The sequence below is a fragment of the Oncorhynchus masou genome, chromosome 13 (assembly GCF_036934945.1).
Source record: "Oncorhynchus masou masou isolate Uvic2021 chromosome 13, UVic_Omas_1.1, whole genome shotgun sequence".
Lineage (NCBI taxonomy): Eukaryota > Metazoa > Chordata > Actinopteri > Salmoniformes > Salmonidae > Oncorhynchus > Oncorhynchus masou.
Window position 1 is genome coordinate 43141688 of NC_088224.1, and position 18010 is coordinate 43159697.

The window sequence follows — 18010 nt, forward strand, 5'->3', positions numbered from 1 at the left end:
TATTCACTCATTGATTGTTTCTCAAATCGAGCGGATTACCGCCAATAAAGATCTGGACGTTTAGATTGATTAAGATCTAACACCTAAAAAAAACATACTGATGAGCTAGTTAAAAAGCAAAGATTTAAAAGGTGCACTATGTAGAAAAATTCTAATTCGCCTAATTTCAGTTTGTGACAAAACAAGCAAGTATAGTGGAGAGAATGATTGGACCATCTAAACAGCTCCATATCCAAAAATCTAGTCGTTTCAGCTGTTTTGAAACTGATGTAAAAGACGCTAAAACAAAAATGAATAATGTGAAGTATAGAAATTGTGCACCAAGAACAGCTCTACCGTTTTACACTTGCTTTTAACGAGAATGACAGATCTATAACTCTAAAACCAAAAAGTTACATATTGCAGCTTTAATTAAAGTTTCATTCTTGGAAATAGCTCTTGCCTCTCCATGAACAGCAGGAAGCAGATTGTACTGTACATGTTTCTGCCAGTTCTTGACTATGGTGATAGTTAAACCTTTGGATGCTGTCTACCATAGTGCCCTTGGCTTTATTAAAGGTGACAGTTTTAATACTCATCACTGCACCCTGTATAAGAAGGTCAGCTGGACCTCACAAAAATCCTGCATACCCACTTCATTACTCCCTTCTTGTTTACAAAGCTTGGCTCCACAAGCTTCTAACATTCCTCATTTCTCTGTTGAAGTATAACAACATTTTGATACCAAACCCGTTCGCAGGGTGGATTAACTCTTAAGGTCCCGCTTGTCTCCTCAAAGTTTAGTGAATCCATCTTCAGATTTAACGCACCACAGTTATGGAATACCTCACAAAACAAATGACACCTGGATTCCCTGGTGCCGATAGGGTAGTTTAAAACTCTAGTTAGTTTAAAACTGCTATTAAATGAGTTCACTGAATTGCGCATTTGTTTCAATTGATTATTATAACTTGTTGTAATAACCGGATGTAATGTATTTTTAGCTGTCTTGTAGTTTTTATATCTTTTTGTTGTATTGATGGACTTTTTCGGGGGCACCATTGTAAATGAGACATTGGTCTCAATTGGGTTCCCCTGATTAAATAAAAGTTAATACAAAATAAAATACAAATCACCCAGTTTCAGGAGTATTTTTTTAAAAATGCTCTAGGAGATCAACCAAATAAAAAGGCTGACGAACCTAAGTCTCTGGCTCAGTGTGATCAGGAGTAGTTTTTTTCTTCGTGACTAAGAACTTGGATTACAGAGAGGTAGGGAGTTCCTGGTTGAGCGGCCCACTGGTCTTGTTAAATTCAATGAGCACTGAGCATACCCGTAAAAACATCACGGAATACATAAATCCAATACTCCAATATCCATTAAAAATATCTTCAAGTCTGTCACGCAACGCACATTTCCCCCTCTCTCTCTGTCTCTCTCCCTCTCTCTCTCTCACTCTCAAGTCAAATTTCTCTCTCTCTCTCTGATGACTTTCTCTGTTAAAAAAAATACAATTAATTTAAGTTTGGTTTTGGGGGGGGAACATTGGGGGCTCGGGAGATTTAAAGAACATTTTAAACTCCGTTTTCATTTTTCTGTCTCCCTCTCGTCTTACTGCACCGCTCCCCCACATCAGTAATCCAATACACAGGCTCCTATTGTGCTGAGATGAGAGGCTGGCCTCCTCCACTGCTGGGGACCTGATGCACCTCGCTCCCTCTCGCTCTCTCACACTCCCCTCACTCCCTCTCTTGCTCTCGCTACAGCGTAATCTGTGAGGGACTTAAAGGGACCTTATCTCCAGGCTCTACTGCTTCATTTCATGCTTGATTTACTTTAATTTGTCTGATAGGGTACAAGGATTTGGAGAAAGCCCATCTTTGGCTTAGGAGAGGAAGTGAGAGGAAAAAAAAACACATTTCTCAGGCACATTGTCACAGGTTTTTTTACTTCTCTCTCTCTCTCTCTCTCTCTCTCTCTCTCTCTCTCCTCTCTCTCTCTGTCTAGATTTCACGGAGAAGGGAATGATCTTGCTGCTGTGGTGCAGTAGTCTGTTTGAGTGCGTTGGGGGTTTCAAGCTGTTGGAGAATAAAGAGGTTGTAGGGTGTGGAGTGATTTTATGATGTGCTGCAGCACAGTGATGGATGTGTTAAGTCCTCTCACAGTCGTACTGTGAGACCGTGTACAGCCCCTGCTGATGGTTCAGGGCTGACCAACCACAAGCTCAAGACTCAGATATACAGTATAGCACTGATATAATCACCCCAACATTAAAGAAAAGGTTGTGTTCTGTAGACTGAAATCCCAATCCCACAACCGGTCTAGAACCATCTAAATAGCCAATTCCACAAAACACTAATGCAATAATTAAAATATGCATCTTCATATTAAATCATTCTGTATATAATTAGGAGAATGTGAGATGGAGTTGATAAAAATAAATAAAAACAGGCCTATAAATGAGCTCAAATAAATAAATAACAATATTAATGATACAATTTATTCCTTGATTGACTTCCATACTTCCTCAGTAACCTGTGTATGTTTCCTCTGGCCCAACAGGCTTTCTTTTCCTTCCATACACTTCCCATTTTATTTTACCATTATCAGAAAGCTTACATTTCACTCCCCTGGCCTTTCTGTCAACCCCCTGTGGGGTAGGGAGCATCGCTGCTCGGGTCAAGCCTTTCTAGTTCTATTCTTCCTTTAGATCTGCCACTCTCCCCCCATTTACAAAACCTTAAGGCACTTTCCATACCATTGACAGACTTGTATTCAAACATCCAAACTTAAGCAGTTGTCCTCTCCCTCAATCACTTGAGGAGAAATGGACTACTTCTAATCTTTTTAAGAAACATTTGTGTGTTGAAAATGCCTAACCACTTGTATAATCTATTTGCATACAAAACAGACATACCCCACCAAGACACGCCACTATGGGTTTCTTCACGGTACCCAAACCAAAAACAGACTTAATGCGTCGCTCAGTTATGTATAGAGCCATGTCACCGTGGAATGCTCTGCCACCAGAGGTAACTCTCGCAAAAAGCAAGTTTAGCTTTAAAAAAAAAATGAAATAACATCTTGTATCACTGAGCATCTCGAATTTAACTGTACTGTATATATGAATATGTATATATGAATACTGTGTAAATATTATTTTTGTTGCCTCTTGGTGTCTATATAACTCTTATTTTTAATTTCATGTAATATCTTATGTTGTTCTTCTCTGTTAGTGTTCTGTACTTTATCATGTATTTGTTTGTTTGATCCAAATAAACTAAACTCACAAAAAATATAGGCTAACCTGACTGCGATAATTGAAATTCCCCTCAAGACACCAAATTTACTTAACAGCGGCTGTGTGAGCATTGATAAACAGACTGATGATCCAGCAACAAGTCTTTATCCAGGCTGAGGCTTTAATTACTGCCAAGTTGTTTGTTGAGGAGATGATTAATATGCTGGAGAAAACCTCCTAATTGAATACCGCAACACTCCAACAATCAGGGGGGAACATGGCGTTTTGTTTTTGTGAAGATTAGAGGCCTTTATCATTATCAATATGAATATTATTATTAACAGCATTATTTGGTATCTTAGTTAATTCGGCTGACAACCAGGTCCCTCCTCCTCCTCCCTCCCTCGTTCATCCACATAGTGAGAGATCCATCATTTAGACACTGCCTTTATAAACGAGACAAAGTGAGGGTCAGGTGGACAAGTGTGTTGATAATATTCACCAAGGAGGAAATGGAAGTATAGCGAGATATATAATACTCGATTGGCTTATGTTATACGAATGACACTTTCCACGCCTTTCAGATGTATACAGAAGCCTATTCACATTCTGCATGTCAAAAGTCAATCTTCCTGTTCTTACACAGTAAATCAAGGATAGTTGAAATCACAGCCTTTAAAATGTGGGTTAAATTGAAGAGAGTGATACAATTCCTGGAGTTCATGTTGATATCTGGAGTTGATTGAGACGGAGTACTTTTAACTCCATTAAAAGTAACCAGAGCCAGGAAGTTACATCTATGGAGTGATCCACAGATTTGGGAGGGGCTTCATTGTCATATTTCCAAGCATGTCCTGTTACAGATAGATTTTGAAAATGATTTTTAATCTGTGTTTTGATTGTTTGCATTTGATTGTTAATTATCTTATGTCACCCAAAGATAAGAAACACACAGATTGGATTAGTTTCGCAAAAATGTAAGTGGTTGGATTTAAAGCAACCGTTAGTGAGATAGTTATTCCAGTTTACATCGTGTAGGTCGTCTTCATGGACTGGGATTTCTTCCCTACTCTGACAAGCATTCTAAACACAAGTTGTGAGTGATGTAACAGTGCTAGATATCTTCCTGCAAGTTGGCTTCCAACAGACATTGGATGTCTCATTGCAAACCAACATAATGTGACACGTTAAGACATTTTCAAATAAGGCTTCACACACTTAGAACTCAAAGGAAGTTGATTGTTAATTCAAAACAACACAGAAAAGTGTAAAATGGCAAGGGAGTTGATTTAAAAACAACACTGACAATAGTAAACTGGCAAGGGAGTTGATTAAAAACAACACTGACAATAGTAAAATGGCAAGGGAGTTGATTAAAAACAACACTGACAATAGTAAAATGGCAAGGGAGTTGATTAAAAACAACATTGACAATAGTAAAATGGCAAGGGAGTTGATTTAAAAACAACACTGACAATAGTAAAATGGCAAGGGAGTTGATTAAAAACAACACTGACAATAGTAAAATGGCGATTGGAGTTAAATTTAAGTAACTCTCTGAGGGTTGGATATTCACTTAATTTAGTGTTGCTTTACCTCCAAAAATATCAACACGATGACAAGAGTAGTTTTAACACAACCCGTGGGTGGGACCATATAAACCCCAAATAAGTGTTACATTTGGAGTTGATTTAACTCTTGCTATTTAACTGAGTTCATTTCCAATATGGCACTTTCAAAAATACCTTTCAGATGTACACGTATACTATACAGTAGAAGTATCCTGTATCCCTGACTTCATCACTTCACATAACTATCTCCTTTCAATAACACCTTTCAGTTGTAGGACTATATACATGTACTATATATATATATATATATTGTGGCAAAGAAGGGGGTCGAGTGGTAAATGGCAGATATGTGAGAGCAGAACTAATAAACGGGTTCTGCCCAATCACTAAAATGGCCACCCCTGTCAGAACTACAGATCACAAAATGGCCGACCACCAAAACTACAAGTCCCAGAAGCAAGGGGAACCCTCAGAAGGTGGAGCCAACCCACAGATAAAGGATCAAGAAAAACCAGAAAGAGAAGAAGAGAGTGCTGGAAGGATCTATGAACAATAGAGAAAGAGACAATAGAGATTGGCTGGATTTACCGTGTATGAGCTGGACTGTTTTGGACTTACCTGTTGGCGTTTGGACCTGGACCTACCGAGAACCCGATTCGTGTACCGAACCCTGCTATCCTTGACCTCACCTACGGCCTGGGTGGACCAGGACAGAGAAACAAACACACAGGTACTGTCCTGTTCGAAAGAACTCTCATTCTTGGGTGATTTGGTGACAGTTTACCACTTAGTTTGTGACAAACGCTCCTAACCTTGAAGAGGTTTGCCACACGTGGTGGAGGATGCGGCCATGGACTAACCATACCACTGGTTAGGTGGAAGAAAAAGAAAAATGTTCAGTTAGCACTCCAAAGGGGAGTCAGGTTTTTTTGTGGCTTTGTTTGGTTAGGACAGTTTCTCAGGAAAATGAGTATGGAGGGAGCCATACAGGCCCTGTTACAAGCGGCGGCCGCCCAACAAGAGGCAACTAGAGCTCAACAAATAGCTCATCAGGATGCAATGCGAATGTATCAGGACACGTTACAGGTCCAGCACCGCACCAACCAGCTGCTCAGAGAAGAGAAAGAGAGAAACACCCGGGAGTTAAGAGAAGGCCTAAAGGTTCTAGCGGACCAAATTGGGGCTCAATTACCAGCTGCAAACACCCAGAGGAGGGCCAATAATTTTCTTTAAAAAATGACAGCGCAGGATGATGTGGAAGCATATCTTACCACCTTCGAAAGGACGGCAGAGAGGGAGAAGTGGCCAAAAGAAGAATGGGCAGGGCTTCTGGCACCATACCTGGCAGGGGACGCTCAAAAAGCGTATTTCGACCTGGAGTTGAAAGATGCACAGGATTACGATAAACTAAAGGGAGAGATCCTGACTAGACTGGGAGTGACCAATACCGTGAGGGCACACCGCTTCCACCAGTGGTCCTACCGACCGGGACAACCCCCACGAACACAGATGTTCGACTTGATTCACCTGGCACGGAAATGGTTGCGACCAGAGACCCGGTCATCCGCCGAGATCGTCGAGACCATCGTACTCAACCAGTTTCAGCGAGGTCTACCCCAAGAAGTGAGACGATGGGTTGGCCAGAACGAGGTACTTTCCACCGACCATCTCGTGGGCCTGGTTGAACGGTATTGTATGGCAGGAACAGCTGAGCAGGCACAGGAGGAAAGATTCCCGTTCCCCAGGCATGGGCAAACCAGCGGACAGGGTAAGGCTGTCCCAGCATATAGAGGGGGAAGAGAGCAGCGTGGGGCCATGAGGAAAGAATCAGAATCAGGCCGAGACACTAAGAGAAAATACGGAAACCGGGACTGGGTGTCGAGGGGTTCTCCCCCCCGAACCCCTATTATCTGTTACAATTGTAATCAACCAGGACATATTGCAGCTTACTGCCCTATTAAAGAAGAGCCAATGCAATGTAACCTCAGTGAAAATGAAGATGATATACGGTATGCATGTCCTGTTGTAACCACTGTACTTGAAAGATCAAGAAACAAACATATGTGCAGGGTGAAGGTTGAAGGGAAAGAGGTTGAAGCACTGCTGGATTCCGGCAGTATGCTAACCCTGGTCGTTGCAAGCCTAGTGCCGAATCATAAACTGGATACAAGACAGGATATCAGTGTTACATACATTCATGGGGATACCCGTCTGTACCCCACGGCCTTAGTGAGCATACAAACAGAGGACGGTCTGCTGGATTATGAGGTTGGTGTGGTCCCAAAGATGCCATATGGTGTAATATTGGGTAGAGACTTTCCTAATTTTGCGAAGTTAGGCCACAAGAATGGCATGTTTGAGAAGCCAACAACCCTGACCAAGCAGGAAGAAGCATGGGGCCTTCAACCAAAGCCAGGAAAGGAGGTCTCCCAGGGGACAACATCACAAGTGCTAGTAGGGGAGGAGGAGGATGAAGTGGCAAACCTCGCTGATAACGAACAGCCCGGTACTAGTGGGGCTGGGGTCGGTCTGAATCCAGAGGACGACGATCTAGAACCCGCAGACCTGGCAGGTTCCTTGACTAATTTTGGGACGGCCCAAAACCAGGATCCAACCCTGCAGCAAGCCAGAGCAGATGTGCAGGTCGTAGATGGTACTCCCATAAATGTTGGTATGATGCCTAATAGTTTTCCCCACTTCATCATGAAAAAGGGTTTGGTGTACAGAGTCTCGAAAATAGGGGTTGATGTGGTGGAACAGTTGTTGGTTCCCACTCGGTACCGGAGGACAGTACTGGATCTAGCTCATGGGCACATTCTGGGTGGACACCTTGGTATCGATAAAACCCAAGATTGTAAGGAGGTTTTACTGGCCAGGAATTCAAGCTGAAGTGGCTCGGCATTGTGGAGAGTGCCCGGAGTGCAAGTTAACAGCTCCCCGACCAGCTGTTAGAAGCCCGTTAGTGCCACTCCCCATAATCGAAACACCATTTGAGAGGATAGCGATGGATTTAGTGGGCCCACTACCCAAATCCGCCAGAGGACACCAATACATTCTGGTCTTTCTAGATTATGCCACTCGCTACCCAGAAGCCATTCCCCTTCGGACAATGGCTTCCAAGAATATTGCAAAGGAATTAGTGCTCTTGTTCACCAGGGTAGGGGTTCCAAAGGAGATCCTTACCGACCAGGGGACCCCCTTTACGTCCCGAATTATGGCGGACCTTTGTAAACTGTGGCAGGTGAAACAGTTGAGGACATCGGTTTACCATCCTCAGACGGACGGGCTGGTCGAGAGATTCAACCGGACCCTGAAGTCAATGCTCAGGAAGGTAATCGATAAGGATGGGAAGAACTGGGATTGCATGTTGCCGTATCTGATGTTTGCTATTAGAGAGGTTCCTCAAGCCTCGCTGGGGTTTTCTCCCTTTGAGCTGGTATATGGGAGGCATCCCCGGGGAATCTTAGACATCGCCCGGGAAACCTGGGAGCACCAATCCACCCCGTATATTAGTGTCATAGAGCACGTCACGGCAATGCAAGACAGGATAGCCACAGTCATTCCCATCGTCAGAGAGCACGAGACAAGCACAGGAGCACCAGCGGCACACTTATAACCGGCAGGCTACCCTGAGGGAATTTCAACCGGGAGATAAGGTGTTAGTGCTGATCCCCACGGTAGAGTGTAAACTACTGGCCACATGGAAAGGACAATAAGAAGTACTGGAGAGAATAGGAGAAATCAATTATCGGATCCGACAGCCAGGTCGACGGCCCCAGGAACAGATTTATCACATAAATCTGTTAAAATCATGGAGAGAGAGAGAGAAACACTAATGGTCACATACCCCACACACACTCAGGAGACAGCCAAAGTAAATATCTCACCCACTCTCTCCCCAGCACAAGTACAGGAAGTAAAGACCCTGATCCAGAAGAACAGAGATGTGTTTTCAGAGGTACCTGGCCGAACTGAGGTTACGGCTCATGATATCGTTTCCCTACCAGGGAGAAAAGTGAGTATGAGGCCATATCGGGTACCCGAGGCTCGACGGGCCGCGATTAAAGCAGAGGCAGAGAAAATGTTGACAGCTGGAGTGATCGAAGAGTCACATAGTGAGTGGTCTAGCCCAATTGTGATGGTCTCCAAGCCCGATGGGTCTTTGCAGTTCTGTAACGACTTTCGGAAGGTAAATGAAATCTCCAAGTTTGATGCCTACCCCATGCCCCGAATAGATGAACTACTGGAGAAAATTGGTAATGCTCGGTACATTACAACTCTTGATCTGACAAAAAGGTACTGGCAAATTCCTCTGACCCCCAGGGCCAAAGAAAAGACAGCCTTTGCAACACCTGACGGTTTGTTTCAATACACCGTCATGCCATTCGGCTTACACGGGGCCCCAGCCACCTTTCAACGGCTCATGGACAAAGTCCTAAAACCGCACAAAGCATATGCCGCAGCTTATTTAGATGACGTGGGGATCTACAGCCCAGATTGGGAATCCCACTTACCCCGGGTACAGGCAGTGTTAGACGCCCTTAGAAAGGCAGGGCTCACGGCAAACCCTGCCAAGTGTTATGTGGGGTTAGAGGAAACAGAGTATCTGGGATACACTGTGGGAAGAGGGTTAACCTCTTGAAACTCCCCATCCCGGATCCGGGATTGTGACTAAGCCTCAGGCTCATTAGCATAACGCAACGTTAACGATTTCTGAAAATCGCAAATAAAATTAAAATAATGCGTTTGCTCTCAAGCTTAGCCTTTTCTTAACAACACTGTCATCTCAGATTTTCAAAATATGCTTTTGAACCATAGAAATTGACTAATTTGTGTAAGAGTATGCTAAGCTAGCATAGCATTTTGTGTAGCATGTAGCACGCAACATTTTCACAAAAGCCAGATAACCAAATAAATAAAATCATTTACCTTTGAAGAGCTTCTGATGTTTTCAATGAGGAGACTCCCAGCCACATACCAGATGCGCAGTGTTTCCTGAAAGCGTCTGTGTGTAGGAGAAATCGTTCCGTTTTCTACATTGCGCCTGGCTACCGAAACGAACCGAAAATGCAGTCACCTACAACGTGAAACTTTTTCCGGATTAACTACATAATATCGACCGAAACATGGCAAACGTTGTTTGGAATCAATCCTCAAGGTGTTTTTTCACATATCTCTTCATTGACATGCAGTTCGTGGAAGCTTGCTTCTCTCTCTGTGCCCCATGGAAAAATACTGGCAGGTGACTTTTGCGCACCAATTTCGGTGCAGGACACCGGGCGGACACGTGGTAAATGTGGTCTCTTATGGTCAATCTTCCAATGATCTGCCTACAAATACGTCACAATGCTGCAGACACCTTGGGGAAACGACAGAAAGGGCAGACTCATTCCTCTTGCGTTCACAGCCATATAAGGAGATCATGAAAGACAGAGCCTCAAAAATCCTTGTCATTTCCTGGATGCCAAGTCATCTTGGTTTTGCCTGAAGCTCACGTTAAAGGGCACGCACAGAGAAGATATTTGTATTTCTGGACACGTCAGAGTGTTTTCTTTCGAACAGTAGCAATTATATGCATAGTCGAGCATCTTTTTGTGACAAAATATCTTGTTTAAAACGGGAACGTTTTTCTTCCAAAAATGAAATAGCGCCACCATAGGTGTAAGAGGTTAATCAAACCCCAACATAAGAAGGTGAAGGCAATTAGAGAATGGCTGAAACCAGTAAATAAGAAGCAGGTTCGAGCCTTCCTAGGGCTGACGGGTTACTACCGGAAGTTCATCCCAAGTTATGCCACAGTGGCCGCCCCACTTACCGACATGACTAGAGCCAGAGGGCCAAACATGGTCAAATGGGATGAAAGGGCCACCAAAGCATTTAGGACATTACAGGAGGCTCTCTGCTGTAATCCAGTGCTGGTGGTACCAGACTTTGAGAGAGAGTTTATGGTTCAGACGGATGCCTCAGAGATCGGCTTGGGAGCAGTGCTATCCCAAGAGGTAGAAGGGGTGGAACACCCCATCCTGTTTTTAAGCAGGAAGCTGGAACCACGGGAAACCAACTACTCAGTCGTTGAGAAAGAGGCGCTGGCAGTAAAGTGGGCTCTAGAAAGCCTGAAATACTACCTGCTGGGGCGCCACTTCACCCTCATCAGTGACCATGCCCCACTCACCTGGATGCATAGGGCTAAAGAGAAGAACGCTCGGGTGATGCGGTGGTTTTTGAGTCTCCAACCGTTTCATTTTGACTTGAAACACAGAGCAGGGAAGGAGATGGGAAACGTGGATGGGTTATCCCGCATGCATGCCTATTTTGCTGCGGTAGCCTGACCTAGGGGGTCGGATCTAGGGGGAGAGATGTGTGGCAAAGAAGGGGGTCGAGTGGTAAATGGCAGATATGTGAGAGCAGAACTAATAAACGGGCTCTGCCCGATCACTAAAATGGCCACCCCTGTCAGAACTACAGATCACAAAATGGCCGACCACCAAAACTACAAGTCCCAGAAGCAAGGGGAACCCTCAGAAGGTGGAGCCAACCCACAGATAAAGGGTCAAGAAAAACCAGGAAGAGAAGAAGAGAGTGCTGGAAGGATCTATGAACAATAGAGAAAGAGACTATAGAGATTGGCTGGATTTACCGTGTATGAGCTGGACTGTTTTGGACTTACCTGTTGGCGTTTGGACCTGGACCTACCGAGAACCCGATTCGTGTACCGAACCCTGCTATCCTTGACCTCGCCTACGGCCTGGGTGGACCAGGACGGAGAAACAAACACACAGGTACTGTCCTGTTCGAAGGAACTCTCATTCTTGGGTGATTTGGTGACAGTTTACCACTTAGTTTGTGACAAACGCTCCTAACCTTGAAGAGGTTTGCCACAATATATATATATATATATATATATATATATATATATATATATATATATATATATATATATATATATATATATATATATATAGTATTTACATACATCCCTGGCTTCACCACATCACATACTGTAATATATCAGAAGTGAAGAGACTGTCTCCCGATGTATCTCCCTGCTCTTACATTTCCAATCCACTCGAGCCCAATGTGGCCGGCCTGGTCTCGCCTCTGGTTTACACCCGTTTTGCTCTCCGCCAGTCCCCCTGTGAAAAGGCTTTAGGGACTCAATCATGGGGACTTTGATGTCGTCTGGAGCTGTAATGATTTAACATTGTTCCAGGGATTTCTCTAATCCAACACTGCCATTAAAAATCCATTTTCCATCCCCATCCCTAGTCCGATCCTCCCAGGCCCTCGTAACTTGCTGCTGTATCCGTGTCGCTCCTCCATCTCACTTTGTCTCTCTCTCTCTCTCTCTCTCTCTCTCTCTCTCTCTCTCTCTCTCTCTCTCGTTATTCATCTCTCTCTCGCTCTACTCTCCCCCGAAACGTATTATTGGACAGGATCAAATGTACATTTCTTGGCCGTTGGAAAAAGTTATATCCAAGTCAGAGTGGTTGGCGGTGATAATGAATGTTGGAAGTCAATTGAAACTGTATGCCTACAGGCTTATTATTATAGATTGATTATAGAATAGGTTTGTGATTATATAACACATTTATATTTCACTGTTAGGAAGATTTAACGTTGACAGGACACCACAATTGACCTAAAAGTAAAAAATCTCCATTAAAAAAAAATCATATTTGTTTAAATTTCAAGGTTAATATATAAAATATGTTGTATCCCATCAGAGGAAAGTGTGTATAACCACCCTTCCATATACTGTAATTATTCCCTAAGCCAGTGATTCTCAAACCTCTCCTTGGGGACAATAAGACATTTAACAATTTTGTTATAGCCCAGAACTAACTCACCTGATTCACTTAGTCAAGTGTTTCATGATTAGTTGACCATTTGAATCAGGTCTGCTAGCTGTGGAATAGTTAAAATAATTGGAACGACTGGGGGTCCCACAGGAGAGGCTTGGAAAACCCTTCCCTAAGCAACCTCACCAAAGAGCAGCAAAATCTTAAAGAAAAATACATATTTCTAAACGATCAGATAAAAGGCAGTGTAGCTCATTACTGACATGGGCATGATTCTTTATCTCCTTTTAATCATGCTCTGCCCTGAAGGAGAGCAGAGAGAGAGGCGATACCACACTGACTGTAGTAATCTGGGACAAAGACTGAATGTCTGTCTGTGCTAGTAATATCACACTAGACAATGGCTACAAAACCATGAAAAGATATGAACCAGATATGCCAGATCCTTTACGTGTATGACTTGTGTTTGTTCCGGTTAATTAACCAACTCATAAGTCCACCACACCTCCAGCAAATTTTTATGAAGTTGTGGTGGATTTATGAGTTGGTTAAATAATCGGGAATAACGTAGTGTGTGTGCGTGCATGTGTGTTGTCTTACTTGGTCCGTCCCACTCTTCCTTGTTCTGTGGCCTTCCTCCCGACTTTCCACTGTGTCCATCATCAACCTGTGATTTCGATTGTCCACACTCTTCTTCCCCTGAGGAAGGATAGTTCAGAGGTCAGCCTCACTCGGCAGCCAAGGGGCCATCTAATGGTAACATCGACTTGGTTATTTTACAGTCAACCTGCTATTCATTTAGAAATGAAATGGTTATTACGCAAATTGATTTTTAAAAACTGTTGAAATATGACTGCAAACTAAAGCATTAGCTGGGTCTATGCTATCTAACTGACGCCGTTCATACTGGGAATGAATGCAGCAAAAGAGGGAGAGAATTTGATATAGACTTCACAAGTATGCAGCCTCAGGACAGTGACATTAAGCTGTGCTCCTTGAGCAACCTAAACTGGAGTACATGTCTGATGTGTGTTTATTACAATGCAGTAATGTAACAGTGATGTTCTGCGAAACTAACAGTAAAAATTCAACATCAGTTGAATGAAGGACATGAGGAAGATTACAGAGAGATTTGCAAAACTACTGTACACAGCTGCTCGCCTGGTATTAATCTATTATTGGTTTAACTGTACTGATGTCTGCTAGAAGGAGTTTGTGTTGTAAGGAAGGATGAAATGGAGTTAGCTTGGCTAGCTTGGCCTAGAAAAAAATAACTTTCTGTTTAGAATGGATGATAACCCTGATATTACAGCCATAACTGTATGTGCCTGACTGCTCGACGTCTACATAAAGTATGAGACTGACTCCTCTGCTGATGTTAGGTATGTCAGAAGCTTATGAAGCACGGCTTTGTAAACAAACAAAAAAAGCGCAATGATGTGATCTACATGACTTTAAAGACGGCCAGCCAATGTTTTGGTAAAGAATGCAGTGATGAGTAATAAAACCTGTGATAAAACAAAGGGTGCTATGACAAACAGCATCCAGGGGTATAAGAGTAGTGGCAGCTGCACTTTCAGAAATAGTATCACCATAATCAAGAACAGATAGAAAGGTTGACTGCACAATCTGCTTCCTGCTGACTAGAGGAGGGGCAACATCTGTTTCTATTTAAAAAAAGACCACTTTAAATATTAGCTTCTTAACGAGCTCATTCGTATGCTTTTTTAAACATTAAATCATTGTCAATTCAAATGCCAAGGTATTTGAATGCCGGGACTTGTTCGATTATAGAACAATCTGAGGAGTGAAGCTAAAAACCGGACTGTGGCCATGACACATCCAGGTCAGAAGTCAGAGCAATTGCATACATAGTAGTACAATATACAGTATATTTTCAAAAGTATGCTATTTCAGCCACACCCTATGCTGCCAGGTGTATAAAAGCCAGCACACAGCCACACAATCTCCATAGACAAACATTGGCAGTAGAATTGCCTTACTGAAGAGCTCAGTGACTTTCAATGTGGCACCGTCATAGGAGGCCACCTTTCCAACAAGTCCATTCGTCAAATTTCTGCCCTGCTCCAGCTGCCCCGGTCAATTGTAAGTGCTGTTATTGTGAAGTGGAAATGTCTATGAGCAATAATGGCTCTGCCACAAAGTGGTAGGCCACACAAGCTCACAGAATGGGACCACTGAGTGCTGAAGCGCGTAGTGCATAAAATTGTCTGTCCTCTGTTGCAACACTCACTACCGCTTTCGAAACTGCCTCTGGAAGCAATGTCAGCACTGTTCGTTGGGAGCTTCATGAAATTGTTTTTTATAGCCTAGCAGCCCCACACGCACACAAGCCTAAGATCACCACGCAAGCGTCGGCTGGAGTGGTGTAAAGCTCGCCGACATTGGACTCTGGAGTAGTAGAAACGCGTTCTCTGGAGTGATGAATCACGCTTCACCACCTGGCAGTCCGACGGACAAATCTAGGTTTGGCGGTTATCAGGAGAACGCAACGTGCCCCAATGCATAGTACCAACTGTAAAGTTTGGTGGAGGAGGAATAATGGTCTGGGGCTGTTTTTCATGGTTCGGGCTATGCCCATTAGTTTCAGTGAGGGGAAATCTTAAGGCTACAGCATACAATGCTGTAGATGATTCTATGCTTCCAACTTTGTGGGAACAGTTTGGGTGAGACCCTTTCCTGTTTAAGCATGACAATTCCTTATGCACAAAACGAGGTCCATACAGAAACGGTTTGTCGAGATCATGTGGAAGAAGTTCGATTAACCTGCAAAGAGACCTGACCTCAACCCCATCAAACACCTTTGGGATGAATTGACACGCCAACTGCGAGCCAGGCCTAATCGCCCAACACGTCCCCAACAAGTCCCTGCAGTAATGTTCCAACATCTAGTGGAAAGCATTCTCAGCAGAGTGGAGTTTGGTATAGCAGGAAAGGGGGGACCAACTCCATATTAATGCCGATGATTGATTTTGGAATGAGATGTTCGACGAGCAAGTGTCCACTTACTTTTGGTCATTTAGCGTACATGTAAATTATTTAAAATATATCAAATACATGTCTTCACCTGTAGACAAATACAATTTCGATGAGCACACACAATTACAAAAAAGCAGGTGGCCAAAATATTTTAAATTTCATTTGTAGAAATAAATGCACTGAAACATTGTCCCTTTCGTTCCTTAACAGAAAGAACAAAAGGATACTAATTAACTGAAACACCAATTCGAAAGATTTCCCTTCTGAAGATTTCCTCCTTGCAGGTAGTTCATAAAGTTTGCTGTCTCCAAACTTTCTTGAACGCAGGAAATATTGAAATACATTTCAAGGGAAGATTCATCATTTTTAAATAACACATGTACCATTTAAACAGAAAGTGAATTTAAATAGGCCTGGGGTTGTTGAATTCCAGTACGGGAGACGACAGATATAATATCTTCCCCTCAATGACTGGAGCAGTGCGCAAATTAGCCTGGTGTGATTGTAAGGTGTGGCCAGGATAAATGTGTGTCATTTAATTTCAGTTCAGAGAGCTAGTGATAGTATACTGTTTACCGGGATGTTGAAACCCTGCAGCGATCATGTTGTTATTGACCTTCTATGACCAATACATTTGTTAGTAAAGAAGAGGTTTTTCTCACTCAATGTCGCACTTCTTGTTGGAATTGTATTCTAGAATGAAAAGGCAACGAATGATCCTCCAGCAACAGAGAATGATGGGGGTGGAGTGGAGAGAAAGAGAGGGAAGGAGTGACAGATTCACTCTTGGTGGGTGTTACTGGAGATGTTGAAGAGGGGAATGGAAGATGATTGTGTTTCAGGTTGTTTGTTGTTCCTTCTTTGGGTACTAAAGCCAACTAACTGCCAGTCCCATCAGTTAGATCTAGACAGTATAAAACCTCTGTGCATTTTTCTAGACATTTAGCAGGATAATAAAACAAAAAACTTTGACGACAATTTATTTCCTTATATGGTTGGACTTTTTCAAAAGAGGTGGGGGATCTCAACAGTTATCAAGTGTTACAGTATATAAAGAAACCAACATGTATACTATGGCTAGCATATAAAAAGTAGAAGCATCACCTTTGCTGCTGGAGTCATCTGCATCTTTCACACTTTTGCGGTCGGCATCATCAGAGAGGTTCTCATCCATAGAGTCTTCATAAGACAGAGCCACGTTCTCCTCTAATTCACAAAGCGTCTGGCCCCCTTCCACACCAACTTCCGAAAAGGGGGAGAGAGAACAAAATTGAGATTGAGAGAATGAGAAAATTCAACATACCAATTAAGATCTGGTGAAAAATACTTAAATCAGTTATAGGACCCATTGCGAGGTCTGGGGTCCGCTCACCAACCAATAATTCACAAAACGGTACAAACACCCAATTGAGACTCTGCATGGATGATTCTGCAAAAATATTCTTAGTGTACAACGTAAAACACTATATTGTCACGGATCTCTCCGGAACTGTGTCATTGCGCACACTAATTGTATACATGTGCCCTTTGGTTTCCATTGGGCTGTCGATTATTGTTCCAATGTCCGTTGGTCATGTGAGTACCTGTACTGTGTTTTGGCTTTCGGGCCGCTTGTGTTGCGCAGATGATTACGGGTCTCGCCCCGGTGTATTTATTCAAGGTACTCCTCGCTCTTTTTTGTGGTTTCAATCCTGGGTTTTGCATACGCGTTTGTTTGGTCTTCATCTCCGTGCCTTTACATGGCACGCTGTAATTTGGGTGAAATTTAACATTTAAAAAAAGATGACACATTCCTGCGCCTGTCTCCCGATCCCTTTAGACCTAACCAAATCATGAGAAAACAAAAAGATAATTACTTGACACATTGGAAAGAATGAACAAAAAAACAAAGCCAACGAGAATGATATTTGGCCCTAAACAAAGAGTACGCAGTGGCAGAATACCTGACCACTGTGACTGACCCAAACTTAAGGAAAGCTTTGACCATGTACAGACTCAGTGAGCATAGCCTTACAATTGAAAAAAGCCGCCGTCGGCAGACCTGGCTCTCAAGAGTATACAGGCTATGTGCACACTGCCCACAAAATGAGGTGGAAACTGAGCTGCACTTCCAAACCTCCTGCCAAATGTATGACCATATTAGAGACACATATTTCCCTCAGATTACACAGATCCACAAAGAATTTGAAAACAAATCCAATTTTGATTAACTCCCATATCTATTGGAAGAAATACCCCAGTGTGTCATCACAGCAGCAAGATTTGTGACTTGTTGCCACAAGAAAAGGGCAACCAGTGAAGAACAAACACCATTGTAAATACAACCCATATTTATGTTTATTGATTTTCCTCTTGTGCTTTAACTATTTGCACATAATATGACATTTAAAATGTCTTTATTCTTTTGGAACTTTTGTGAG

At 42.9% G+C, this 18010-nt stretch overlaps 1 protein-coding gene across 1 annotated transcript in view; it reads right to left on the reverse strand.

Moving 5' to 3' along the window:
* Positions 1–18010, reverse strand: part of LOC135552374 (zinc finger protein ZFPM2-like) — a 120243-nt gene that overhangs the window by 82289 nt on the left and 19944 nt on the right. The window contains exons 2-3 of the mRNA XM_064983948.1: positions 16695–16832; positions 13191–13289 (exon numbers count right to left, since the gene is read on the reverse strand). Coding sequence (XP_064840020.1) covers positions 13191–13289; positions 16695–16832 — 237 coding nt within the window. The remainder of the gene's footprint in view (positions 1–13190; positions 13290–16694; positions 16833–18010) is intronic.